A 19334-nucleotide genomic window follows, 5' to 3' on the forward strand; every position below is an offset into this window, starting at 1 on the left:
TACATGTCAAGTTTTCATTTGCATCCGAAGAAATTAGTAGTAGAGTATACATGATACAGATGGGAAGTCCCTTGCACAAAGGAGTTGAATGGCTCGGGCAGGGGAGGAGGAAAGGGATAAGGGGTCACAGACCTTTCGTCCCAGTTGGAGCCACCAACCGAGGCTAAAGGATCCTCATTTGTTCTGGTTGGTAGCTTCAACTAGAACCAATGGACTAAGTAGCCTTTAGTCTCTGTTGGAGCCACCAACCAAGATAAAAGAGTGTCTTTAGGTCCTCATTGGTGACTGCAATGGGGACTAAAGGCCTCTGCCCCCCTCCCCCCCTACGGACCCGCCTAGTTGGACTCGGAAGTAATGCTCTCATTGGTCCCGGGTCCAATGGGAGTCGGGACTATTATGTACTAATGTACATGTCAAGTTTTCATTTGCATCCGAAGAAATTAGTAGTAGAGTATACATGATACAGATGGGAAGTCCCTTGCAATATGTATCTATACTATAAAAGTTGAAACAATTGAAACTCTTTCTCACCAAGATTAGGCCCACCGTACCCCTCACGGAGGTCCCACTTGTCAGCCCAAAGGTTTGACGAAAGAGGGTGTAGACCCATGAAATTGATAGAAGGAAAATGTTTCCACCAAAATCCTAATATTTTTTACACCAAACACTTTTACCTACCCACCTTTGTACCCACTTATTACTTTCCATTATTTGTATACCAGGCGACAATAATATTTTGGTAAGACTTATTACTTTCCATTGTTTGTATACCAGGCGACAATGATATTTTGGTAAAACTTGTTCGACATCCTAAAATCTTTCTATTTCTTTCCTTTTGGTTGTGAGGTGATTATCCTTCCTTTTATGTTTGACATCCTTTCAATATTTGCCTCATCAATTAAGGAAATATACTAGCAAGGGATTGGCCGGCTATGTAGGGATAAGAGGTCGGATTTGTGTTAACCTTCCAATATTTGTCCCATCAATTAAGGAACAGATTAGCCAACCATGTTTTCTATCCTAATACTTGCCATTGATGCGGGTGGCTCCCTGTGCATATATATATATACAGGTAATAGCATTCATGTGTCACACATAGTGCAGGCTCATTCCTTTTAACTCCAAAAATTCTTGGTGGTAGTAGTAGTAGAACATGGTTGATGCCCTTGAGATGCCACATGGTTCACGAGTCGGCTTGATCGTGGTTGTTGCTTCTATCGGCCCTGCGATCCCGAGGTGTTCGTTTGATCCGTTCTTCACAAGGGAGATATATCTTATGGATTTCTAAGTTTGAATTTTAAATTTTTCTATGAATTATTATTGATTTGGGTATTAGGTATGTAAATTGTATTTTTTTTTAAAGTCGTATTAGATTCCTACGCATTGTAACGGATTTTGACCAAACAATAGGTGCCAAACTCATTGATGGTGAACTCCGCAATAACTTCATGATGGTCATCGGAGTACTTGCCAATCGTGATAGAGGTGAATCAAAACATCAAATTGCTGGCATTCAGTTCGTGTAATTTATATTTTATGAACTTTCCTTTAGCACACATATACTTTTCTTTACACATAAATTGACCCATAATTCACGATATTTTTTCTTTTAGAAAGATAATAATTGTCATCATTGTTTATGGAAGGAAAAGAAAGACGTGTATTATTTTTAGAAGAAAGCTTGATGGTTTTGGAAGGATATTAATTGACATCATTGTTTTATAGAAGGAAAAAAGATGTGTATTATTTTTTAAAAGAAAATAAATAATATCATTGCTTGATGGAAGAAAAATTAAATACGTGCCACAGGCACGTACATCTTTCCTAGTCCTGGGAAACAAGAAAAAAGTTGAGAAGAAAAACAACAAAATATTTTTAGTGAACTAAAGCTACCCAACAAGCATCAGGCCCGCTAGGACCAGAAAGCTCAGCGAAACATCTCACCACGGGAAAACTATTTCCACAACAAACTGTCAAGATAAACTATCTTAAATGATACCTTTTCTTTTCCCATTGTCCGTCTTCCCGGAATACAGAGACCATTGAAAAGAGGTCACACGTCCACACTGTAGCAGCCTTCTCTTTTTCATAAAGCAGCACCCACTAAGCAAAGGCGCAGCTCGCGCTTGCACTAGTTTAAACAAATGCTGTTACCCCTTCACTTCCCATTTTACGCGTAAAGTAGCACCAGCACCCACTAAGCCGTAGTTAAAACCAGGCACACCTCACACTTGGTGACCAGATTGACCTCAAATCATCTGGTCTCTCAACATGCCAGTGCGCTGAGGCAGAGGTCACCAGCTGCTAGCTAGCTGCAGAGCGCCGGAGCAGGCGTTCACAGCTGCGCGCGGTGGCGTCCGCGCGCCTCCATCACAACCGCATGCTTGTTGTTGGATCGATTTGGTGAGAACGTAAGATTGATCTGGCATGTTACATACTTTGATTATCTGACATGCTTGTTCTAGCTTGATTTATCCATTTATTGCATATGGCGTTCAAAATTTTCCGTATTCATCAGATTTCTCACCATGCTAGCTAGTGCCTACTGGGTTAACTGAGTGCTCCTTTGTGTTCTTGATTCATAACACAAGCGCTAATTAACGGCAGCTTTTTACCTGCGTAGGCGCCAGCACAATCCAACCGCAGAATATATGTAAGAAAAGTGTGCCGTCACAGAAAGATCTGGTAAGATGGACATCGCCACAGGGGCAATGAACACCCTGCTCCCCAAGCTTGGTGAGCTGGTGGTGGGTGAATACAACCTGCAGAAGGGTGTCAAGGGAGAAATCAAGGAACTTGAGAAAGAGCTCACAAGCATGACTGCAGCCCTTCGCAAGGTATCTGAGGTGCCGCCTGACAAACTTGATGTGCAGGTCAAAATCTGGGCCAGCGATGTCAGGGAGCTATCCTATGACATTGAAGATGCCGTCGACACCTTCATGTTGCAGGGAATCGGGCATGAACCTACCATGGCATTCAGCATCAAGGGATTCATTGATAGGACCATCAATTTGTTCAAGAAGGCCGTGACCAACCATCAGATCCACAACGTTATCAAAGATATCATGCATCAGGTCAAGATGGTCAATGAGCGGCGTAAAAGGTACAAGGTTGATGAGGTATCTAATAGGCCAATTGTGGAGACTATTGATCCTCGCCTAGAAGGTATGTACAGAAAGGCAACAGAGCTAGTTGGCATTGGCAGGCCAAAGAATGAGCTAGTCGAGTGGCTTATGAATGAGGCCAGTTCGTCGTTGCAGCAACCAAAGATAATTTCTATTGTTGGATTCGGAGGATTGGGGAAGACAACTCTTGCAAATGCATTGCTTCAGGACCTTAAAGCAAAATTTGATTGCCACTTTTTTGTCTCCGTGTCCTTTAGTCCTGATATAAAGAAGATTTTCAAGAATATTCTTGCCCAACTTGATGAGAATAAGTATGGCCACATAGATGAATCATGGGAAATAAAGTTGCTTATTGACAAAATTATAGAATTCCTCAAGAATGGAAGGTACATTTCTATGCGATACTGACTTTTGATTGTCACAAGTAAACTCTTTTTTCCTTTTGATTGAGTGAGAAATTATGCACCAACTGTCTTTTCAAATTTCATGTAGTTTTCTGTAGCCTACCGTAATACTCCCTCCATTCCAAATTACATGTATTTTTAACATTTCTAGATACATAAATTTTGTTATGTATCTAGTATACAATTTATCTACATACATAGTAAAAATTATGTGTGTAGAAACATCAAAACGATTTGTAATTTGAAAATGAAGGGAGTATGTGCTTATATTTCTTTATAAGAAGTAAGGTAAAATTGTCCGAAAATGTTTGAGTGGAGGAAGCTCGCCCCTGCGCCCCACGCTAGCAGCCGTGCTCCTCCTCGCATCCACCCGCATTGGCAGCTTGTCCCGCCTCACCTTGCCCCATGCCGGTGGCCGTGGCACACTCATCCTTCCCAGCACGTGGTGACGGTGCCGAGGATTAGCTCTGCCCATCCGGCCCAGCTTGGTACTGGAACTGATGGAACTTGTGTGGCATGGATCTGCATACTAGTGAGCCCCGATCAACCCATTAGTTGTGCGCCTCGAAACTAAGTACTCTCCTTCCGCTCCAAAATATAGGTCAATTTGGCTATTCTAGGTTCATATATTTTACTATGAATCTAAATACACATTATATCTAAGTATGTATCAAATACTATATAAATCTAGAAAAGCTAAAACGATCTATATTTTGAAATGGAGGGAATATCTCCTAGTATAGTACGGGACCAACGGTGTCTTCCAGCAAAACGATCTCATTTTACATGCCCTATAGCAAATTTACATTGCATTTTTAGTATCTATCAGAATTTCTTTAAATTTGGGTAGTAGGACTGAAACCGTGGTCTTTGGCCAAAAACTATGAGTGTTGTGCCGTCTAGGCTAATGATCATTAGAAAACAGTAGTCATATTTATTTAATTTAAGAAAACACGGAAAGTAAACGAAAATGCTCATTCTCTTATGAGAAGGGGCATACCTGGTTTGTGGTTTCGGCTAGCTATATATATTCAGTATATTTGCTTGATTACCAAATAAACATGTACTTTCTCCCATTCATTTTTGTAGTAAATATTAAATCTTCCACCCTTCTGAGCCTGAGGATGTATTCATGCATCTTGCAGTCCCCTTGCTATTTATTCCATCGCATGCTTTTCAATACTTGACGTGTAAGATTTCATTTTCCAAAAATTTTCAGTCTTGGCTTTCACATAATTACAACTTGGTTTACTAACATGCATGTGCATGCTGTTACTTTAACAGGTGCTTGTGCGTGATTGATGATTTATGGAAAAAATTGCCGTGGGATACTATCAAACTTGCTTTGCAGGATAGTAATTGTGGAAGCAAGATAATCATAACCACTCGCAATAAGGCTGTTGCAGAACATGTTGGTGGTGCTATTTATGAACTAAAACCTCTTTCTAATGATGACTCCAGGGAGTTGTTGTACAAGCGAATATTTGAGTCTGCAGATGATTGCCCTTCTGATTTCAGCAGTGTCACCAAAAAGATCTTAAAGAAATGTTGTGGTGTACCATTAGCCATTATTACCACAGCAAGCTTACTAGCTACTAAACCAAGGTGCTCAGTGGAATGGGAGAAGGTGAATAATTCCATTGGTTCTGGACTTGAAAATAGCCCCCATGTGGACACGATGAACACGATATTAAGCCTCAGTTACAATGATCTGCCTTTCCATTTGAAGACTTGCTTGTTGTCTTTGAGCAAATATCCCGAGGACCAGGTGATTAGAAAGGATGTTTTGGTATGGAGCTGGATAGCAGAAGGTTTCATTGCACCTGCAGGGTCAAGCTTGCAGGAGATAGGGGAGGGTTACTTTAACGAGCTTATTAATAGAAGCTTGATACAGCCCATAGAAGCCTATACCTTTGACGAGCTTGGAGAGATGGATGTGACTGCTTGCCGAATACATGACATGGTGCTAGACCTCATTGTCAAGTTGTCAGCAGAAGAAGGCTTTGTCACCACTTCGTTGTCAGATGATGGTGAACAAGCAGGTGCATCTTCGTTGCATCGCAGGGAGATTATCCGGCGGCTATCCCTCGACAACAGCAGCAACGCCGATGCCTCAATAAATGAAAGAAATGTGCTGTCCAAAGTGAGGTCACTTGATGTCTTTGGCCGTGCACATTTGATAATACCGGCCCTATCAAGATTTCGTGTTCTACGTGTACTGCAGCTAGATGACTGTTCTAGTCTGGATAACGATCACCTAGAGGATCTCTGCAAGTTGGACCTACTGAGGTTTCTACGGCTACAGGGTTTGAGAATTAGCAAGCTCCCCGAGAGCATTGGCAAGCTGGGGTCTCTGGAGACATTGGACATCAGAGGTGCCGAGTCAGTAATACTATTGCCAATGTCTTTCGCTAAACTAGGAAAACTGGTCCGGCTACTTGCTGAAGAAGTAGAACTACCAGATGATATGACTCTAGAGAATATGAAATCTCTGCAAGAGCTAGTAGGCATATGCCCTACTTTGCACGCCATGACAAAGATTGCTAAACTGAGAGAGCTAAAGGTCCTCAAGCTTGTCATCGAGGATGAATCTGATACAGGCAATTTAGACAAATTGGGTCCCACGAGCCTCCCCAATTTATTACAAGTATTGGTGCTAAGAACTCCATTATTCTACTCCCTGGATTCCATGGCACAAGTTCCTTCTGGTCTCCGGATTTTCATGTGCAGTACCCACTTTACAGTATTCCCAAGGTGGATTGACCCATCGCTCTCCCATCTCACTGTCTTGTCCATTTGTCTATGGCGTGTGCGTGTACAGCCTGAGCACCTTGACAAGCTTGCTGAGCTGCCATCTCTTCGCTTTCTCAGGATACATGCACTGCTCCCACCGCGTGAGCAGGAAAAGCTCGTTATTCACAGCAGTCCATCTGCATTCCCATGTCTAACAGAACTTCGGATTTGGTGTCCCCTGATGTTCCTTAAGTTTCAACCTGGGGCTATGAGAAAGCTTGAAAGACTTTGCCTTGGCTTTGATGCCAGATCGACCATTGAGCATTTTCGGACCAGTAACTTCAATTATGGATTTGAAAACCTCCCTTCTCTCCGACATGTCATCATTGAGTTACGCGGGCGGGAAGCCCACGATGATATTAGGAAGACTATTAGTAATCATCCAAACCATCCATCGCTCAACCTTTCGTAAAAACAACTAAAGGTATGAGCTGACTGACATACTCCTCCGCATCGAGGTACAATGTAATTAACTTATCTGGCATTCCTCTGTTCCAAATTATAATTCGTCTAATTATTCTACCCCAAGTTTGACTATTTATCTTGTTCAAAAAAATTGTGCAAATATAGTGAAATTAAGTTATTTTTGAAGAGCTTTAATTAATAAAGCAAGCCATAGCAAAAGAAGTGATACTTTACACAAATTTTTGAAAAAGACGAGTGGTCAAACTTGGGCTTAAACAAGTCAAATGAATTGTAATTTGGAATGGAGGGGGAGTACTACGCTCACGATTCAAACAGTTGTTTTGTCACTTTCCTTGTGTTAACAAATCATGTGGTCAAGGCCGTCAAGCCGACTGCAAATGTTTTCTTTGTTATCATTTTTTCACTTTTATCTGGGACTGGGTAAAAAGTTCTACATTACCGTTGAATTACTGCTTCTTGCAGTGCGTGTACAATGATATATGTGACTGTTTAACATAGGTGAAGAATGAAAATATTACATTTGTTAGTATATTCCATATGACTTCATTCTCATACTTGTTGTTTCTTTTGTAGGATGGAAGGGAAGCAGCTTCTGATTTTTCGCTCATCATACAGTCATACCTTGTTACGGGGTTTGGGGCTAAGTGTGTTACGTTTTTTATGAAACATATTGATGTGTTCGACGACCAACTCAACTTCATTACTATTCATGTGTTTTGAATAATTACTTCCACCATCATGTATGTTTTTTATTGTAGCTGAGGATGGATTATCAGTGTGACCTATTTTGGACATTTCATCCACATAATAATGATCTTAAGTTATTTGATTGGATTAATATTTTTGGAATAAGGAATTAATGCTTGTTGCATAACTACTGAATGCGATCCAATATATGCGGCTATGTTATATTAGGTGAGATCACCCGTAACTATTTTTACTTAACGAGTTTGGTTTGAATATCAAATGAGTTTAGGCATCCAGTAAAGTGAAACTTCAGGGTCATGGTCTTGGATAGATAAACCAGAGTAAATTTCGTTCTCGTGGATTATTTAATCTACCTCAAGACACATAGCCACATATATTGGATCACATTCAGTAGTTATGCATCAAGCATTAATTCCTTATATTATTCAAAAATATTAATCCAATCAAATTACTTAAGATGATAACTTGCAGTTGTATATTCATCTAAAGAACGTATAATTACATGTATTAGTGTTAAGATGAGGCATCGAGCTGCTTATTTATTCAGAAAATATTTTTTTGCAGTACAAAATATATATACATAAGACATTGACAGATTTGTAGTGTATTTTTGGGAATACCTAGGAATATAGCTGGCTCCGCCCCTGGATTGCGGAGTTTAAATGCCATTCGGATGACGTAATGTTTCATCTTTGGCAATTCTTAAAATAGGAAGCCTCCCTTAAAGACCCTAAAAAATTAAAGTGCTAGGATGCTAGCTCAGAATTTGTATTAGTTTATTTCCCATTTGCTACAAGAAACTATATGCTTGTATAAGTAGTATTAATTGAATGAAAACTTAAATCTAAAAAATGAATGATGAAGTGAACTAAGCCCAGAGAAACATTAGGCCCACAAAGCCCGAGAATGGCCCGCCTCATCGAGCCCATAAACTCCACACCTTCTCCTCCCCACCCGAAAACCCTAGCGGCTCCCTCCTCTCCCAGGTGACAGCGCTCTCCTGTCACTGCTTCTTCCTCCCATGTCTCTTGCTAATCGCTTCTGACATTTTGCTTGCCTGCTCCAGATCTCCCTTCGCAGCCGCCGGGTCCCCTTCACACCCGCGGAAGATGGCGTAAGTTCCGAACGAAATCTTTGTAGCTGCCTGTTTCTTAAATCTTGGTTTAGCGAACGGTTAAAGTCATAGCTCCTGATTGCTTCGGTGCTAGATCGTTGTAAATGCTTTGCTCTGAACTGTTACCGGTCTTCTGCGATGTACCTGCTTCGAGTTTCGTTTCGTTGTAGTAGCTCGGTAGATTAGTTGCAGTCTATGCCAACTGTACTGATTGGAGGAAAAGAGGTTCTCTGTTCAAACCGTGAATGATTGAATTTGTGCACAATCATCGCATTGGTAGAACTGTGTAATCGCATTGATGTTACTTGCAAGACTATTCACAATTCATGATTGGATATTTGGTGATAAGTACTTAGCTTGCTGTAGTTTGTACTAAGAATAATTATAAATCACTTCACTATTCAATTCAAAGCTTCCAGTTGCTGGCACTAAAGAAATGAGCGGTTTTGACTACCGGCTGATTGCATGGTTGATTAGTTGGAGGTGAGTGTGTTATCTTGTTGTTTTGAGAAAATGAGATTAGTAACCCGCTACCGCTACAAAGAATTGTAGGAATGACTTAAACCTTATATTTAAGTTCTTGCTGCCTTTTGCCTTGTTCCCTGTTCCTTGTTGATTAGAACCTAAGCATCCTAAGTAACAGGTACTAGCTGTTTGGGTCGTGGCTTAGCAGGTCCTTTCGTGGATATCAACTCACCAAAATTTTCTGATTTGGCAGGGATCAGGAGGCTCCAGCTGCAGTTGAGGCATCTACCCCAGTTCTTGGGGATCCAATGGACTTGATGACTGCTCTGCAGCTTGTGATGAAGAAGTCAAGTGCTCATGATGGGCTTGTGAAGGGTCTTCGTGAGGCTGCCAAGGCCATTGAGAAGCATGCCGCTCAGCTTTGCGTGCTTGCTGATGACTGCGACCAACGTGATTATGTCAAGCTGGTGAAGGCACTGTGTGGCGGGCACAATGTTCACCTGGTCACTGTGCCTAGCGCTAAAACTCTTGGCGAGTGGGCTGGGGTAAGTTAGAAATTCCTTCCGTAGAACATTTGCTTCTTTTATTGTTGCTGCCTAGATGATATTACTGGATTGTTCATTCCAGCATTCATTTTATGGATTACAGCTCCCACCTACCGTTGACAGGGGAAAGTTTACTAATGTTTGTGAATGTCATGGTTTTGCAATTTATTTTTATTTCATTCAGTTGAGCTTCATTTTTCTCTAGCATGCCATTCTCCATCATGCTTTGTAATGGCTTTTCGACTACATTCTGTCGTGTGGAGTGAGTCTTTGATTGTAACAAGCTTCACCTATGGTGCTTTGCAGCTTTGCAAGATTGACTCTCAGGGGAAGGCAAGGAAGGTTGTAGGATGCTCCTGTGTCGTTGTCAAGGTATCGTATCGACACCTACTTGTCTTTTGCATGTAACTATTTTGGTTTACATATATGCAAGAAAATGACGTTTTGCTGCTTTGTTTTGATTAGCAGGACTATGGTGAAGAATCTGAGGGCCTTAACATAGTGCAGGAGTACGTCAAATCGCACTAGATACAGCATGGTTCTGGGGCTTGCTAGGAGATTAGAACAATTTGCTAAGTGAGCCAAGAGGATACAAGCAATTTGGACATCTTTTTTTTTTGTTTATGGTGCTGCCATGCGGTTTTAATGAAAATCGTCAAGAGCTGAGGCTGTCTTTGGATGTTTCCATCGATGTCGATGTCTGCCGGTTATACTCTGGGGTTGTGCACTTGCAGTTACTGGTCCTGTTTGGTTTAGTAGCGCTAGGTACTGTAGCAAACTTTGACCATCAATTAGTGGTATTAAATAAAGATAATTTACAAAACTAACTCCACAACCTCTGTGCTACTTCGCGAGATGAATCTAATGAGATCTTTAACCGTATAATTACAGGATGGTTACTGTAGTATTACTGTAGCAAATCATAGATTAATTAGACTCATTATATTCGTCGCGCAAAGTTGCATCCATCTGTGAAAATGTTTTGCAAATAATTTTCATTTAATACTTCATCATGCAAGATTCTCGTTTAGTGCTAGGTGTGCTAGGGTGAACCAAACAAGACACTGGTTTGGTTGTGCTGCATTTAACTTGATGAATCTGTATGTGGTATGCTCCGTATGGAGTGTAGTTTCTAGTTTCCTGGTATGCTTTGGGTAATGATGGCATAATATGTGGTTTTGGGAATTAGATTGTAGTTCACCATAAACCACATTGCAAAAGCCGCTATGAATATTGTTTTGTGCTGCGTAGCAGGTTAAAGTTTGAACTGTTGCTTCCGGAAACTGGAGCTTGGAAACAGCAGAGGAAAACAGATAACGTTGTAAAAAGATTTATCAGTAGCAGATCCAATTCAGGTGATCTGATGAAGTGGTTACTATCCGCAGGGCCAAGAAAAGTGATTCTCCGTCTAACAAAATTGGTACATATCAAATGTTTCCTTTCTGGATTCAAACCGCTTCAACATGTATTAGTTTGTGTCCACCGCTGTCACATTCTGTGTAGCATGCTCGGACAGCCCGTTCAAGAAAAAGCATGCTCCGACAGCCTAGCAGAATCAAATCAGACTTAAGGATAAAAAAAATTTATGTGTACTGAAGGAAGCTTGCAAACCTTCAGTAAGCCTTGTTAGTTGAATAGATTAGTTCGGTTGTAACAGTCTGTTGTTATCCGGTAGTTGTACACGGCGTTGATCTCCTTTAGAGATAGATTCAGGTTGTTGTAAACAATAGCTTGGAGATCAAGTCGATGACAACTACCTGCCCTGTAATCTTGGAACGATTGTTCCCTATAAGTATCAACATGTAACCGAGAGCTAGCCAAGATAGGCAGCCTCGTTCCTTCCACTTTTACATGGTATAATCATAGCCATCTTCCACAACACATCTAATCCATCCATCCATGGCGTCATCCTCCTTCCCTACGGGTGCGCCTCCACCTCTCGGTGCTCCTGTGTCCGAGAAGCTAACCCGTGAAAACTACATCCTCTGGAAGGCTCAAGTCATGCCGGCCATCAGAGGATCCAATCTTGTGGCGATCCTAGATGGAACGCTGCAAGCACCGCGTGCCACCATGGAGGTCGTCAAGGACGACAAGACCAAGGAAGTCGTCCCCAACCCTGAGCATGCGAAGTGGATGGCGCAGGATCAGCAACTCCTGTTGTACATCATCAACTCGCTCACTTCCGACGTCCTCGCCCAAGTCGCGACCCTCACTACTTCTGCGTCCGTCTGGGCAGTGTTGAAGACGATGTTCTCGGCACAATCTCGTGCCCGGATCACCAATCTCCTCATGCAGCTTGCAAACTGCAAGAAAGGCAGTATGACTGCCGCTGCATACTTCTCCAAGATGAAGAAGCTCGGTGACGAACTTGCAGCTGCTGGCAAGGTCATCGAGGACAACGAGATGGTGACTCTGATCCTCGCCGGATTGGACTTCGACTACAATCCGCTTGTTCAATCTGTCGTGAGCAGGCCCACTCCAATCTCGGTGAGCGAACTCTATTCTCAGATGCTTGCCTATGACTCTAGACTTGAGTTACTCCAGGAGAATCACAACAACGGCTACCAATCGTCCGCCAATTCTGCTTCATGCGATCGTGGGAGTTCCCGTGGCCGTGGTGGTCGTGGTGGTCGTGGTGGTCGTGGTGGCCGTGGCGACTGTGGCCCTGCCAATGGTGGGGGTCGCGGCAATGGAGGACCCAAGCAGCAGCAAGGAAGCACCAGCACCACCAAGCCCCTTTGCCAGATCTGCGGCAAACCCAATCATGAAGTCGTGCAATGCTGGCACCACTATGATGAGTCCTACCAAGGACAACAGATCTCCAAGACGGCGGGTTCGGCTACTACCGGATATGGAGTAGATACGAACTGGTACGTCGACAGTGGCGCCACCGACCACGTTACAGGAGAGCTTGAGAAACTCATGGTCCGTGACAAGTATCATGGACATGAGCAGGTGCACACCGCCAGCGGTTCAGGTATGAGAATTAGTAGCATTGGTCATACAGTTCTACATACCCCTCATAAAAATCTTCATCTGCAAAATATTCTACATGTTCCTCATGCTAACAAGAGTCTTGCATCTGTCCATCGTTTGACATCTGATAACAATGCTCTTATCGAGTTTCATCCTGATCTTTTCTTGATTAAGGATCTGGACACGAGGAAAATCATCCATCAAGGCAAATGTAGGGGTGGCCTTTACCCTCTAGCGTTGCAATCATCAAGAGTAGAGTCACGGAAGCAAGTCTTTGGAGCAATAAAGCCATCTACTTCAAGATGTCATAGTCGTTTAGGTCATCCTTCTTTTTCTATTGTTGATCGTGTCATTAAGAACAATAAGCTTCCATGTAATAATGATGAGAACCTTAATTCCGTGTGTGATTCTTGTCTAAGAGCCAAGAGCCATCAGCTTCCGTATCCTAAATCTACAAGCGTATCAAGTGCCCCTCTCGAGCTTATCTTTTCTGATGTTTGGGGGCCTGTGCCTATTTCAGTAGGGAGACATGCTTATTATGTTAGCTTCATAGATGATTATAGCAAGTACACCTGGATATATCTGCTCAAACATAAGTCCCAAGTCTTTCAAGTTTTTCATAATTTCCAGAGTCTTGTAGAAAGGAAATTCGGTAGAAAAATTCTCTCAGTTCAAAGTGATTGGGGAGGGGAATATGGAAAATTAAATTCCTTCTTCCAACTCATTGGTATATCGCATCATGTGTCTTGTCCCCACGCTCATCAGCAAAATGGATCAGCAGAAAGAAAGCACCGACACATAGTAGAGGTTGGTGTTGCTCTTCTTGCCAACACCTCCATGCCTTTGAAATTTTGGGATGAGGCCTTTCTTACTGCTACTTACCTCATCAATTTGCTCCCTAGCAAAGTTATAAACTTTGATACTCCTGTGCAGCGCCTTCTCAAGGAAACTCCCAACTATGACTCCCTTCGTACTTTTGATTGTGCCTGTTGGCCCAACTTGAGACTGTATAACACACGGAAACTATCCTTTAGATCCACCCGTTGTGTCTTTCTTGGGTATAGTTCCCTCCACAAAGGTTTCAAGTGCCTAGAACCTAGCACCGGGAGAGTCTACATCTCTAGGAATGTAGTGTTTGATGAGTCGGTTTATCCCTTTGAAAGTCTACATCCAAATGCTGGTGCAAGAATTCGCAATGATGTTCTCCTCCTTCCTGAGGATCTTCTTAACCCAAGTAATGAGGGAGTAGGCTGTACTGACTCATATGCTACTAATGATCACTATCTTCTCTCTGAAAGTGATGTGCAGAATTTTTCCGGTGATAGTTTACAGCAGAGTTCAGCAGAGCCACATGCGCATGATCCCGCACCGGATCCCAGGAAGATCTGTCCAGGGGCTCCAGCTCGCGATCCCAGGCAGATACGCCTGCTCTCTCCAATGATGAGGGAGCCAGCCCCAGCTCGCCGCGTGGGGGGGCAGACGCAGTCATGCGCAGCGCGTCCTCTCCTACAGCGACACCTGGCCCGACAGAGGCTACAGCAGATCCCCCTGGTCACGCCTCTTCGCCAGGATCTTCTGTGACTAGTCCTGGATCCGGTGTGGATGCAGCTCCAGCACCAACAGCGCCTGGACCAAGGACTCACATGCAGAGAGGTATTGTGAAACCCAAAGTTTATACTGATGGTCATGTTCGTTGGTGCAACAGCTGTATTACTAGTGAGCCAGAAAACTTGAAGGAAGCGTTTGGTTATCCACGGTGGAAACAAGCAATGCAAGAAGAATATGATGCCTTGATACGGAACAAGACTTGGCATCTAGTACCCCCAAATGAAGGGAGAAACTTAATGGACTGCAAATGGGTGTACAATATTAAAAAGAAGTCTGATGGAGCTGTGGATAGATTCAAAGCAAGGTTAGTGGCCAAAGGTTTTAAACAACGTTATGGCATTGATTATGAAGACACATTTAGTCCTGTGGTCAAAATTGCTACTATCAGAACAATTCTATCTATTGATGTCTCAAGAAGGTGGTGCTTAAGGCAATTAGATGTGCAGAATGCGTTTTTGCATGGTGTTCTGGAAGAAGAAGTATACATGCGACAACCACCTGGGTTTGACAATGAAGTTGCCCCTCATCTTGTGTGCAAACTTGATAAAGCTATCTATGGCTTAAAACAGGCTCCAAGGGCCTGGTATTCAAGGTTAAGTTCTAAGCTTGTTAAGCTTGGTTTTCATGCTTCCAAGTCAGACACTTCTCTGTTTATTTATTCCAAGCAAGAAGTCACATTGTTTATGCTTATTTATGTTGATGATATAATTGTCACTGGTAATTCTGAAAAAGCAGTAGCAGCTCTACTCGGTGATCTCAAACAAGACTTTGCTCTCAAGGATCTTGGTGATTTACATTATTTCTTGGGCATAGAAGTGAAACAAGAGAAGGGAGGCATATTGCTGTCTCAAGAGAAATATGCCTGGGATATCCTGAACCGAGTAGGTATGCGAAATTGTAAGACCTCCTCAACTCCTTTATTTGTCTCGGAAAAATTATCTAAACATGAGGGTGAATTGTTGAATGCTGAAGATAGTACCAAGTACAGAAGTGTTGTAGGAGCTTTGCTGTATCTTACACTTACCAGGCCTGATTTGGCTTACTCAGAAAATAAAGTCTGTCAGTTTCTACATTCTCCTACAACAGTACATTGGTCTGCAGTAAAAAGGATTCTTAGATATGTCAGATATTCAGCTAGTGTTGGACTAAGAATAAAGAAATCTGAGTCAATGCTAGTTAGTGCCTTTTCTGATGCTGACTGGGCAGGGAGTGTTGATGATAGAAGATCAACATGAGGTTTTGCTGTTTTCCTTGGTGATAATCTAGTTTCTTGGAGTGCCAGAAAACAAGCAACCGTCTCTAGGTCAAGCACAGAAGCAGAGTACAAGTCCATAGCCAATGCAACGGTGGAATTGATCTGGCTGGAGTCCTTACTTGCTGAACTTGGAGTCAGGTTAAGTCAGCCGCCATGCTTGTGGTGTGATAATCTTGGTGCAACGTATCTCTCTGCAAATCCGGTGTTTCATGCAAGAGCAAAACATATAGAGATAGATTTTCACTTTGTAAGAGAACGGGTCACCAAGAAGCGACTACAAATCCGGCTGATTGCTTCTCAGGACCAGCTTGCAGATGGTTTCACCAAGGCATTACCAGTACAAAAGTTTGAGGACTTCAAGCGCAATCTTAATCTCTTGAACAAAGATGAGCTTAGATTGAGGGAGGCTGTTAGTTGAATAGATTAGTTCGGTTGTAACAGTTTGTTGTTATCCGGTAGTTGTACACGGCGTTGATCTCCTTTAGAGATAGATTCAGGTTGTTGTAAACAATAGCTTGGAGATCAAGTCGATGACAACTACCTGCCCTGTAATCTTGGAATGATTGTTCCCTATAAGTATCAACATGTAACCGAGAGCTAGCCAAGATAGGCAGCCTCGTTCCTTCCACTTTTACAAGCCTGAGAAGCAAACCCAAGATCCCAATAAACTTGAACACTAGCTCCTGTTTGGGAAACTTGAATACTAGTTCCTATTTGGGAGCACTCCACTCTAACTTTTTGAGCTCCACTCCAAAAAAAGAAGAAGGTCCAAACAGATCTAGCTGCTCCACTCCAAAAAAATATATTAGCTTCACTTCACCTTTTTTTTAAGAGCACCTCAAGAAGTATTCCACCAATTCTTGGAGCTGGTGAAGTTAGATAAAATTACCCATTACAAAAAAAATATTTTGTTGCTTCTATCCCATCGCGGTCAACTATAGGTCTGAGCAAATATAACCGAGAATCGAGAACCGAACCGAAAAACCGAGAACCGGAACCGGACCGAAACCGAGAATTTCGGTTCCTGGTTCTCAGGAATCGAAGTACTCGGTTCAGTTCTGGTTCCTAAGTCAATTAACTGAGGAACCGGCCCATTGTACATTCAGCCCATCAACCTTTTAGTTTGTAGTTTGTTGTGAGTGTGAATCATGAATTGTTTGTGATTGTTGCTTGTTTTCCTTTAAATTTAAGAGAACCATAGTAATTATGTCTTGTGCTGTTGTTTTATGCTGAATTGTCACGATGGATTGCATGAAAAATAAAGGAGAAATGTTGTCAAAATTTGCTATTGAATGAGCTATTTTTTCGCGCATCTTGGAAGTTCGATTCCATCGATTATAACCGGAACCGAACCGAAAGGAACCGAAACCGAAGTTCCTCGGTTCCTAATCCTGAAAAGAACCGAACGGTTCCTGTTTTTCAGGAACCGAACTTCTCCAAGAACCAAGAAACCGAACCGACCGGTTCGGTTTTAACTGAATGCCCATGCTTAGTCAACTCTAGTCTTACCCTATGGCCACGCCACCCTCTAATGGATCCCGCGCGCCCATGCCCCCCTCCCCACCGAACTCGTGTTGCGTCGCTATTTGTCGTCCTTGAGTTGTGCCACCGCCGCCACTGTCGCCGCTCATCACAGGATCCCGTTGCCTCCCCGCCGCCCATGGCCCTGCTGCACCACAGTTTAGATTCAGCCTCTGCCGCCGCCCTCGGGTCGCGCCATGCAGCCATCGGTGGCGGTGGGGGGATGGCGGTTGGCGTCGCCGTGCTGGGGATTGGGGTTGGATTGGTTGTTCGCCTCGGCAGGGGTAGAGGCAGACGGGAACGGTGAGACGAGCACCATCGACGCTAGTCTACCTTTTCGGCTTTTTGTGGGCTGAATTCGCTGGATCACATAGCTCCACAAGGGTTGGTGGAGTGAAGTGGAGCCAAACAGGATGAGGAAAATTGATGGAGTGGAACAATTAGAAAAAACAACCTATCCGGAAAAGGCCCCTTGACCCCCCGTGTCGTCCTCCTTGTGGCGACTCGGGGGGTGACACAGCCTCCCCTCCCCCCCCACCCCACCCCAGGCCACCATCGGTGGCCGTCGCTATCGTCGGCGACCGAGCCAAAGTCGGATCGGTTTGCCTCCTTTCTCCCTCCCTCCCTTCCTTCCCCCCTCCCCCCCGACCTCGCGAGCCTCTACCCTTCTTGCGCCGCCACCGCCGCCGGCCGCCGGAGGCCGGATCCGGCATCCCATTTGCTGGATCTGGGCTCCTCCCGGCTGGACGTGGGCTTCTTCGCTGGGGTTGGCCGGGGGCCGGCCCTCCGCTCGCTGTGCTCCTCTGTGGCCGGTGGCCGACCCGCGCTCACTCTTCGAGGTTCGCGGTCGCCGGTGGCTAGCCCTCCCTGGCCGGGCGCGGCCCTTCCTCGTCGAGGCTCGCGGCCTCCGGCAGCCGGGGCTCCCTCGCTGGGCGCGGCTGCCGTGACACCTTAGGTGTCTGCACAGTAGAATTGCATTCATTTTATGCACCATATGCTTATTTTACTTGATTAAGGACCTGATTGTAAAATTATAAGGTCAAATGTGTAATTATGATTTAATGTAAGGTCTTTTCTATAACTTAATTTGAATAGGGAGAGCAAATATTGCTTTTGTGGAGGGTTTATTTGCAAAATTTAGTGCAATCATTGCTTGGCAGAAGATTTTACTTTTAAGTCTTGATATAAGGTGAATTTACCTTGGAAAAGACAAAATTCCTTTGAATTCAAAATCCTTCTTATGTTTTCAAAGTAACTCTTTAACCTTTGGTCAAATTAATTTTTGCACAATATTAAAGTTGTAGATCTTGAAAAATTGAACAACTTTCATGTTGGGCACTTTTTCATTTGAGCCCTAGTTTAGAAGTTATTTTAGTTTTACAGTAAGATCCCTGGAATTTTCTGAAATTACAAAGAAGTCCAGTCGTCTTCCACCTCCTGCTTGCTTCTCTGCTTTCCCTGTCGCCGCCGCTGTTCAGCGCCGCCGCCGCTCGGGGCCGGCCGGAAGGCCACCTCTTGCTTGCGCTGGCCGCCCATGTGTCGCGCCCGACCTTCTCAACCGCCCTTGCCTTAGCGCTGGAGCTCTCCTCTCCTTGCCACGCGATCCAGAGACCACTGCCGGCCGCCACATCTTCGTCGCCGTGGCAAGCTCGGATAGAGTCCCAGCTGCCCTTTCTTTCGCGCGCATCAAAACCAGGAGGATCTCCTCGACCTATTCCCCTCACTATCGCGCCATTTTCTCGACCCCAGACCCCGGAACACCTCCGCCGCTCACCCGAACGCCGGTGAGCCTCAAGCTCACCGTCGACCCACTCCTCCAAGGCCGCTCCGCCTGCGCCGACCTCACCATTAGCTCCGGCTCACTCTCGTGCAGCTAATCGGCCACCCCTCGTCGACCATCCACCACCGGAGCACCCTTGCCGACGAGCCCCTTCACCGCCGCAACCTTGTCCGCCGTGGACCGCCCTCCTCCGACCATCTCCCGTCGCGCCACGAGCACCAGAGTGTGCGGCTCGATCTCTTCTTCGTTTCCCCAACCTCTCCCTCACCGCCGGCGAGCCTAGATGCCGGAAAAGGCCGGCCACCGTCCTTCCCTGTTCCCCATCCGGCCAGGGACCTCTCTGCTGGAATTTAAAGAAACCCAGGGGGGTTATCTGCTTAGACCTAGACTCAAGTGAATAGTGACACTAGGGACCTTTTTGTTATTTTGGCTATAAACTTTGAAATTCCATAGAAATTCGTAGAAAAAACAGAAAAAGGCAAATCTAGATGTTTTGGAATCCTTGAGAGTAGTTCTATGCATTAGAATCATAATATGTTGGGTGTTAGTTGAGAGTTTTTGCTGTAAAAATAGATTTGTGTTACTAGTGCTTAAATGCTAGTTGTTTTTATCTT

At 44.0% G+C, this 19334-nt stretch overlaps 2 protein-coding genes and 1 non-coding gene across 5 annotated transcripts; all 3 read left to right on the forward strand.

Annotated features, from left to right (window-relative positions):
• Nucleotides 1-2196: 2196 nt before the first annotated feature.
• On the forward strand, nucleotides 2197-7586 carry LOC120659736 (disease resistance protein PIK6-NP-like). 2 transcript variants are annotated; one of them, XM_039937961.1, is made up of 4 exons: nucleotides 2197-2411; nucleotides 2624-3511; nucleotides 4814-6746; nucleotides 7322-7586. In XM_039937961.1, the coding sequence occupies exons 2-3, from the start codon at nucleotides 2691-2693 to the stop codon at nucleotides 6732-6734; spliced, it is 2742 nt and encodes a 913-aa protein (XP_039793895.1). In that variant the 5' UTR covers nucleotides 2197-2411; nucleotides 2624-2690; the 3' UTR covers nucleotides 6735-6746; nucleotides 7322-7586. The 2 variants fall into 2 exon arrangements, with proteins under 2 accessions (XP_039793895.1, XP_039793894.1); XM_039937960.1 differs by having other exon boundaries at nucleotides 2197-2403.
• A 751-nt stretch (nucleotides 7587-8337) lies between these two features.
• Nucleotides 8338-10412, forward strand: LOC120659740 (40S ribosomal protein S12-like). 2 transcript variants are annotated; one of them, XM_039937967.1, is made up of 5 exons: nucleotides 8338-8442; nucleotides 8523-8570; nucleotides 9289-9580; nucleotides 9887-9952; nucleotides 10046-10412. In XM_039937967.1, the coding sequence occupies exons 1-5, from the start codon at nucleotides 8363-8365 to the stop codon at nucleotides 10106-10108; spliced, it is 549 nt and encodes a 182-aa protein (XP_039793901.1). In that variant the 5' UTR covers nucleotides 8338-8362; the 3' UTR covers nucleotides 10109-10412. The 2 variants fall into 2 exon arrangements, with proteins under 2 accessions (XP_039793901.1, XP_039793902.1); XM_039937968.1 differs by having other exon boundaries at nucleotides 8339-8442; nucleotides 10049-10412.
• A 1553-nt stretch (nucleotides 10413-11965) lies between these two features.
• Nucleotides 11966-12104, forward strand: LOC120663177. The gene has a single exon (XR_005670396.1). It is a non-coding gene; the product is annotated as a small nucleolar RNA Z247 (small nucleolar RNA).
• Nucleotides 12105-19334: the final 7230 nt, after the last annotated feature.

Source organism: Panicum virgatum, chromosome 2N, assembly GCF_016808335.1.
Source record: "Panicum virgatum strain AP13 chromosome 2N, P.virgatum_v5, whole genome shotgun sequence".
Taxonomy (NCBI): Eukaryota; Viridiplantae; Streptophyta; class Magnoliopsida; order Poales; family Poaceae; genus Panicum; species Panicum virgatum.

Coding starts and splice junctions, on each gene's coding strand:
- LOC120659736 (XM_039937961.1), top strand. CDS start 2,691: ATGGACATCGCCACAGGGGCAATGAACACCCTGCTCCCCAAGCTTGGT. Junction 3,512..4,813: donor GAATTCCTCAAGAATGGAAG/GTACATTTCTAT, acceptor TTACTTTAACAG/GTGCTTGTGCGTGATTGATG.
- LOC120659740 (XM_039937967.1), top strand. CDS start 8,363: ATGGCCCGCCTCATCGAGCCCATAAACTCCACACCTTCTCCTCCCCAC. Junction 8,571..9,288: donor TCACACCCGCGGAAGATGGC/GTAAGTTCCGAA, acceptor CTGATTTGGCAG/GGATCAGGAGGCTCCAGCTG. Junction 9,953..10,045: donor GCTCCTGTGTCGTTGTCAAG/GTATCGTATCGA, acceptor TGTTTTGATTAG/CAGGACTATGGTGAAGAATC.